Source organism: Anarrhichthys ocellatus, unplaced genomic scaffold, assembly GCF_004355925.1.
Source record: "Anarrhichthys ocellatus isolate YVR2014 unplaced genomic scaffold, GSC_Weel_1.0 scaffold226, whole genome shotgun sequence".
NCBI classification, from domain to species: Eukaryota; Metazoa; Chordata; class Actinopteri; order Perciformes; family Anarhichadidae; genus Anarrhichthys; species Anarrhichthys ocellatus.
The window spans coordinates 1-9133 of NW_022280256.1; the positions used below are offsets into that span (position 1 = coordinate 1).

At 39.2% G+C, this 9133-nt stretch overlaps 1 protein-coding gene across 4 annotated transcripts in view; it reads right to left on the reverse strand.

Moving 5' to 3' along the window:
* Positions 1–119: 119 nt before the first annotated feature.
* chm (CHM Rab escort protein) overlaps positions 120–9133 on the reverse strand; it is a 21819-nt gene continuing 12805 nt past the window's right edge. Inside the window, exons 12-16 of one of the 4 annotated variants that reach the window (XM_031879090.1) lie at positions 8746–8853; positions 8555–8618; positions 2494–2590; positions 1695–1793; positions 120–482 (exon numbers count right to left, since the gene is read on the reverse strand). In XM_031879090.1, the coding sequence (XP_031734950.1) occupies positions 271–482; positions 1695–1793; positions 2494–2590; positions 8555–8618; positions 8746–8853 (580 nt within the window). In that variant the 3' untranslated portion in view covers positions 120–270. Of the gene's footprint in view, positions 914–1694; positions 1794–2493; positions 2591–8554; positions 8619–8745; positions 8854–9133 lie in introns of all 4 variants that reach the window. The other 3 variants (XM_031879091.1, XM_031879092.1, XM_031879093.1) reach the window with 3 other exon arrangements.

The following is a 9133-nucleotide window of genomic DNA, read 5'->3' on the forward strand; positions in this document are numbered from 1 at the left end:
ATATATATATATATATACATACACATATATTTACATATAATGTGTGTATATATATGTGTGTGTGTATATATGTATATGTATGTGTGTATATGTTTTTATATTGATAGACGGTCGATAAATACCACAATATATATTTGTTATTACAATTTATTTTTATAATTTATTAAAAATGATTAAAATATAAATAAACAAATTAATTAATGAATACATGTAGTTATGTATTAATTTATAGTTACAAGTTAACAATGATTCTTCATAACAAATCAATTATTAATGATCAGAACGTCCTGTTAGCTTAATGCTAATAACGCTCACTGTAATGAGCCAATCAGCTGCTCTCACCTGAGTGACAGCGTGTTCGTGACTCAGAGCTCCGTCAGGTCCAAAGGTCACGAACACGTTGGATGGGAGGTCGTGACCTTTGACCTCCGAACCGTCGGCCATGTTGAAATACAGACACCAGAGGACAGACGGGTTCTTCTCTACAGACAGACAGGTAACAGTGATAACGTATTAGTACAGACACCAGAGGACAGACGGGGTCTTCTCTACAGACAGGTAACAGTGATAACATATTAGTACAGACACCAGAGGACAGACGGGTTCTTCTCTACAGACAGGTAACAGTGATAACATATTAGTACAGACACCAGAGGACAGACGGGTTCTTCTCTACAGACAGACAACAGTGATAACGTATTAGTACAGACACCAGAGGACAGACAGGTTCTTCTCTACAGACAGACAACAGCGATAACGTATTAGTACAGAGACCAGAGGACAGACGGGTTCTTCTCTACAGACAGGTAACAGTGATAACGTATTAGTACAGAGACCAGACGGGTTCTTCTCTACAGACAGACAACAGCGATAACGTATTAGTACAGACACCAGAGGACAGACGGGTTCTTCTTGAAGAGTCAGATTACCACACACACACAAACACGTTTATGCTCCTTTTGGGGACTCATGTCTGAACGACCCTCTTCGGGGACGAAAACATTTTTCATTTTTCTCTTTTAATAAAATAATAATAATAATAAAGATAATTATAATAATTATAGTGTGAATGTTGAAGACAAAAAAAGCTGAAGCTGCAGTTTATCAGAAACTTCTCTCTTCCATCAGCTGTGATGAATCTCTTTATACCTGCATCCATCCATCCTGTGTGTGAGTGTGTGTAGGTTGTTCATGTTATAATTAAAAACAGAAGAACATGATGAATGAATTAAAGAAAGAGAAAGGTCAGAGAGGAGGCAACGTTTCCGTCTCCTTTTACTTTGTGTTTATTATAATATATATTATAATATCATTATATATTATAATTATTATTATAATATTATATATTATATTATTATTATAATTATTATTATAATATTATTATTATATTATTATTATAATATTATTATTATATTATAATACTATCATATATTAAAATATATTATAATATCATTATATATTAATTATTATAATATATTATTATATTTAATATTATATATATGAACCCAGAAATAACCAGCTTTGTTTTGATTTAATAGTAGTAAACAGATTTAATAAGACATCATGAGACTGATTTATGAAGCTAACAACTTTTAAAATGCTTGTTTTCTGGATGGAGTTCTGATCATCGATGCTAAGCTAACATTGTAGATTTTCCATGTGTGTGTGTGTGCGTGTGTGTGTGTGTGTGTTACCTTGGTCATGTGACTGTGGCGTGCGGAACATCCTGGTAACCACCGGCGACAGGTCCTCGAAGGCGGAGCCAACTGACTGACAGGTGAGGTGAACCAAATCTACGACGGACGGAACAAAGTCTTAATAAGCTTCATTGAGCGGTCTCCATGGCAACGGAGTGACTAACCGTTAGCTCAGCTGCTAACACCTTAGCTAAGCTAACACTCAAGTGATTGTTGGTGGTTGAAAACTTAACTTCTACCCTTTTTATGTTCAATGAATTTACATACAATCATATTTTTATATATTATATTTAATGTTACGCTCTGAAGACGTGACATCATTATTATTCAGAACCAGGTCAATATTATCTGAGCATCACAACCATCAACGAAGTGAACCAATCAGAACGGACGTCATGTCAAAGCTTTAACTATAATGTAGCAAAGACAGAAAACTTTATTAGTCCTTTCAACCTCGACACGGGAGGGAAGCACGCACGCACACACGCACACGCGTTGTGTTTTAAAGGCGTTCATGCCCACTGACTCAATAACCAATCACACGGCAGCATCAGGAGGAGAAGAAGATGATGATGATGGTGGTTTGACAGGCGGAACACACACACACACACACACACACTCCACTGTGTGTGTTGGTCATTAATCAGTGTTTCTGTTCTCATCAGTTTTCTCAAGGACGCTGGAGGATTTCCAGACGATCGTCTTCATCTTTCATATATTTTAATACGTATTATTTAATAACAACTGAACAGATATAAAGAAAGTAAAAACATTAGAGGAGATATCTGAGCCTCACGTGTTCCCGGCATGCAGGTCATGGTGGACGGACAGAGCTCCACCATCTTCACCGTAGGACACCCTGCTGCTACTGGAGGAACCGTTATCATGGAGACCTGACGACAGACAGACAGACAGAGAGAGAGACAGACAGACAGACACAGAGAGAGAGACAGACAGAGAGACAGACAGAGAGAGAGAGAGAGAGAGAGAGAGAGAGACACAGAGACAGACAGAGAGAGAGACAGACACCGGTTGTTAATGAAGAACCTCATCAGTGTTGAAGAGCAGATTAGTTTCATCTTATTACTGAACACTGCAGGCTAACACACACACACACACACACACACACACAGCAGAAGATCTATGAGGCATCATAATTCTCTGACCAAATTTAATTCAATATTTCAATATTTAACACACACCTAATTAGTGAAGTGTGTGTGCGTGTGTGTGCGCAGACGGATGAATTTGGGTTTCTGATTTTCTTCAGTAATTGACTAAAATATATTTGAGTGGCTCCGACTTTCTTTCTGATCCTTTTCCTCACTTCTCTGATATTCATTAACATCAATCCCATAATGCACTGGGGCTAGAGGACACAGTGACCTCTGACCTGAAGCTTCTAGACTGTACCAAAGTCTACCTGCTGAGGTTTACCTGAAGTCTACCTGTAGTTTACCTGAGATTTACCTGAAGTCTAGATGTAGTCTACCTGTAGTTTACCTGTAGTTTACCTGAGATTTACCTGAAGTCTAGATGTAGTCTACCTGTAGTTTACCTGAGGTGTACCTGAAGTCTACCTGTAGTTTACCTGAAGTCTACCTGAAGTTTACCTGTAGTTTACCTGAGGTGTACCCGAAGTTTACCTGTAGTTTACCTGTAGTTTACCTGAGGTGTACCTGAAGTTTACCTGTAGTTTACCTGAAGTCTACCTGAGGTGTACCTGAAGTCTACCTGTAGTTTACCTGTAATTTACCTGAAGTCTAGATGTAGTCTACCTGTAGTTTACCTGAAGTCTACCTGCTGAGATATACCTGAAGTCTACGTGTTTATTTTTACAAAATTAAATATATGGCCATCAAATTCAGGGAAAAACTGCCATTCAACCTTCCCAATTACAATTTATAACCAAATAATAATAAAATTACTAATGATAATAATAATAATTAAAGCTGCGAGCAGCATTGATTGGGCCCTCGCAAATTCACGCACGTCGAGGGTACTGGCAGGACTCTGGGTGACGCGGCCATGAATTTCTGTGACTATCACACAGTTAGATGATATTTCCTGCGTAGACCAGCAGCGTAGCAAGATCATGTTGCCAGGTCTTAAGCCTCAAATGTTTTGAGTGTACCTCCGATACAATCATAAATGTAAGCCTGTTAAGATCATTAAGAAAAAAATAAATGTGTGTGAATGTGCTTCAGTGTTTGTAACATAACAGACTGTCAGTTTACTGGGATGGGGTTCAACTCCCTGCAGTGTCCTGCTGATTGTATTTGGACTTACATGAAAGTTAACAAAATAGTAGTGCCATTTGCTTTTACTTGAACACTTTAATTTAACACTGTTTTCATTTTAAGTTCTTCTGCAACTTTAGATTGTAGTGTGAAGCATTCATTCATGATGGACAGATCATTTATGCTAATGCCCACCGACAGTGGCTTGACAACCACTTTTATCTAATTTCTGCTCTCCAAGCATCTTAGTTTGCACATATTTAGATCAGAGAAGTCATTCTTTTCTCATGGTGTGCCCACAAACCCTTTCAATAAGTTCAGTGTTTGGGCCGCTGTAATTATAGAATCCTGCTTACGTCCGTGCTTATCAGTAGGTGGCGCTATGACTATGAGTTAATATTGGCATGTAGAAGTCCTAAAGCCATGACAGTCAACAAGCATGTCAAGTTTGGGACAGTTTTGACAAAGTACAGTCGAGTTACATGGATGATGGTGAACCATGTAAAATGGCCGTCACACCATATCCACGTCGTTCGATGAAACCTAAAGCTTTGAGTAACTTTTATTCGCTAAGGTCTTTAGATTGTTCTGACCAAATTCTAAGCTGATCGGATTAATTCCCTAGGAGGAGTTCGTAGTACAGCACCTGGAAATGGAAAAAAACACGAGAAATTCATACAAAATTCAAAATGGCTGACTTCCGGTTGGGTTTAGAGCATGGTCCCAAGAGACTTTATTTTAAGTCCACATGTGATACATGTGCCTACCAAATTTTGTAAATCTATGTGAAACGTACAGCGAGGGCTGCTTCGTTGAAATTTTGTAGGGGGCGCTATTGAGCCGATTTGCCACTCTGAACCAATAAAATCATATTATATAACTACATTTTGGGCTTTAAATGTGTATGCCAAGTTTGCTTATGTTTCGAGCATGTCTAGCCTCTCAAAAACGCCTTAATTGTTCATGGTGAAGAATGCGTCGCCACGGCAACAGATTTTCACGAAACAACAAGCTTTGAGTAACTTTTCATCACAAAGGTCTTTAAACTGTACCGACCAAATTTGAAGTTGATCTGATTATTTCCCTAGGAGGAATTCGTTAAAGTGCAACGCCTGGAAATGACAAAAACAACACTAAAAATTCATAAAAAATTAAAAATGGCTGACTTCCGGTTGGGTTTAGAGCATGGCCCCAAGAGATTTTTATTTCCATATGTGATACATGTTCCTACCAAATTTCATACATCTAGGTCAAACATACTGCGAGGGCTGCGTCATCGAAATTTTGAAGGGGGCGCTATTGAGCCGATTTGCCAGTCTGAACCAATAAAATCATATTATATAACTACATTTCGGGCTTGTAATCTGCTTGCCAAGTTTGCTTATGTTTCGAGCATTTTTAGCCTCTCAAAATTACCTTCGTTGTTAACGGCAAAGACTGCATCGCCACGGCAACGGCGTTCGACAAAACATCAAAAGCTTCATGAACTGGCATTATGAACTTCTTATATTTGTGTGGAACTAATTTGATATTGATTTGATTTACCTACTAAGAGAAACAAGCCAAAGTATAAAGACTTTAACTTCCTGTTACCAGTAGGTGGCGCTATGACTATGATTCAAAATTGGCCTGCAGATGTCTTCAGGCCTGGAGTCTCATCAAACCTGTGAAATCTGGTAAAGATCTGATGATGTGGAGTCGAGTTACATCAGTTTATTCATTCATGGCGAAGGATCGAAATTTGCCGAACCGCCACGTCGCCGCCCTTCAACAACTTCTTACGATTTTCACAATGAAGCATTATCAAGGTCTTAAGGCTGTTCTGACAACATTTGAGAGGGATTTGATTAATCTGTGAGGAGCAGGATGTCAAAGTACAAAACGTACAACTTCCAGTTGCCACTAGGTGGCGCTATTACTATGATTCTAAATTATCATATAGATGTGTTCCAGGTCAGGATGTTATGACATATGAGAGATTTGGAGTAGATTCGACAATGTATGGCCACGGATACATAGTTCGATAACTTTTTGATCTTTGAGTAACTTTTCACTGCCAAGGTCTCAAGAGCATACTGACCGAATCTGAAGTCAATCGGGTCAAATCTCTAGGAGGAGTTCGTTAAAGTATGACGCCTTGAAACGGTCAAAAAACGTCATCAAATTCAAAATGGCCGACTTCCTGTTTGGTTTAGAGAAAAATTCCAAGAGGATTTTTTGTATGTCCCATCACGTTCCACATACCTACCAAATTTCATACAGCTAGGTGAAACCCAATGTTGGGACTACTCAATAGGGGGAGCTATTGAGCCAATATTTCATACCGTAGCTGGACACCCCAATCAGACTGCAATTTTCGCAAATTCTGCCTTGCGTGCTAAATTTCAGAAGTTTTCCAGTATCCCAAGCACCTCCTTTTTGCGACGAAACTTGTAAAATAATAACAATAATAATAATAATAAACATACGAAAACCAATAGGTCCTCCGCTCCGACTACGTCGGTGCTCGGGCCCTAATAATAATAATAATAAACAATCGAAAAACAATAGGTCCTCCGCTCCGACTACGTCGGTGCTCGGGCCCTAATAACAATAATAATAATAATAATAAACATACGAAAAACAATAGGTCCTCCACTCCGACTACGTCGGTGCTCGGGCCCTAATAATAATAGTAATAAACAATCGAAAAACAATAGGTCCTCCGCTCCGACTACGTCGGTGCTCGGGCCCTAATAATAATAATTAAAGCTGCAAGCAGCGATGTACGGGCCCTCGCACCTTCCCGTGTCTCGGGGGTACTGGCGGGACGCCGGCCGATGCGGCCGCAAATGTCTTTGACCATCAGATAACGCATCTCGGAGTTCAACGATTTTTCCAGCGTGGACTGTGTGACGCTGGAAATTATGTAGTGCAAATATTACACCAGTTCCTGTATCCACTATGTGGCGCAAGAGAACATGCGCAAACATGCATTATGTTGCTCTACATCAAGTATAGACCACATCATGTAAATGTCATGTAAATCTGATTCCGTTTGTCACATAACGCTGTCTTCCTGTTGCCAGTAGGTGGCGCTATGACTGAGTGAAAATTGGCTTGTAGACATCCTCAGGTCATGACTGTTATCAAGTATGGCAAGTTTGGGACATATTTGAGCAAGTCCAGTGGAGTTACATCAACTTGTTGTTTAATGGCGAATCACGTACAATGGCCGCCATGTCACGGCTAAGCCATTCAATCAAACGTAAAGCTTTGAGTAACTTTTAATTGCAAAGGTCTTTAGATTATACTGAACAAATTTGAAGTGGATCTGACAAAGTTCCTAGGAGAAGTTCGTTAAAGTACAGCGACTAGAAATCATGGGAAAATCCACACAAAAATCAAAATGGCCGGTTGGTTTTAGAGCATGGTCCCAAGAGACTGTTTTTTAACAGTGATACATGTCCCTACCAAATATCATATATGTAGGTCAAACGTAACGCTGGGGCTGAGTTTTTGAATATTCGTAGGGGGCGCGATCAATTTTCAACGGTCAACCCAAAAAGCCATATGAAATATTTATTTACATCACTTATGACACCTGTGCAAAGTTCCAAGGCTTGCTGAACATCCTAAGCCACAGAAAAATAAGCTTCATTTTTCATGGTGAATGACGCATTGCCACGGCAATGGGCGCCACATAAAATGAAGGTCATTCAATGTCAGTAGACCATTTTACTAACTTTTCATCATTAATATCTTTAGATCATCTTGACCAAATTTGAAGTCGATCGCATGAATTTTGTCGGAGGAGTTCGTTAAAGTACGTCTGACAACGATGAAAATTGACAAAAATGCCAATAATGGCTCAACTACTGTATGGCTCCCAAGTAGATGAATGGAATGAAATTGTAGGGTACGTAACAATATACGATGTGCACATATGAGACAAATTTTGCGATTATAGGTTAGATGGTTTTGAAGTTATGAGTATTGAAAAACAAAGCCACGCCTTATGAAGTTCATTGGTCCATATCTTCTAAACGTAATGAGATATCAAACATGTTTTGATACAATGTTATTATATAGATCCAATACTGATCCACAGCAAATTTAGTAGCAATCGGACTCAGCGTGTAGGAATGGTTGCAAAAATGGGTTTTTCACAAAATTCAAAATGGCGGAAAATTTTGGTAGGCGGAGCTTAGGGGTCCAAGAGGCTTTTTTGTAGACCTCATTTGGTGGCATGCCTGTGTAAAATTTCAAGTTAATTGGACATACGGGATGAGGGGGCTAAATTCTAGGGGGCGCTAGCGAGCAATTTTTTCATGCTCGAGCATGGGATATCAAATATCAAATTTTCCCGCAGTCCTGATATGCTTGCCAAATATGGGGAGGTTGGGGACATGATAAAGCCCCCAAAAAGGCGTTTCATTCAAGAGAATATTAATAATAATTCCTACAGTTTCAATAGGGACCTCGCGGCCCGACGTTGTCGGTGCTCGGGCCCTAATAATAATAATAATAATAATAATAATAATAATAATAATAATAATAATAATAATAAAGAGCGACCAGAACATCAAACTATTAGATAAAATAAACAAATTAGAATGTTTTATGAACATGATTTACCTGTTGGTCAGAGTTACTGGGCAGAATAGAGCCGTCAGTTATCAGAACAGCTCTGGAGAGAAACCTGAAGAGAGACAGACAGATAGACAGTGAGATAGAGAGACAGACAGAGAGAGAGACAGGTTATTATGTTTGTTGGTGGTAGTTAGGGTGTGAGGTTGCTGCTTTGATAATGATCGACGGGTCCTGACCTGGTGGGCGTGGCCAGCCTCTTACAATCCACCCCCACAAAGCCATCCTCCACAACAAAATGGCTGCAGCTGATTCGCTGTCCTCGGCTGTCAATCACTGCCTTACACCTGAGAGAAAGGGGAGGAGCATGTTAAATCAGCTAATTAATTAATACACTACATTCATTAACAGGTCTAATCAATAATTCACTCCCTACAGTTTGTTACAATCACTAGCTTGAGATTTGAATTTTTTACTTCATTAAATCGAGATTTAAATAAAGAAATGATTGATTTTTAAGATGCAGTCTGCTGCCTTTTCAAGGGTGTCTCTCACTCACTCTCACTCTCTCTCTCTCTCTCACACACACACACACACACACACACACACACACACACACACACACAC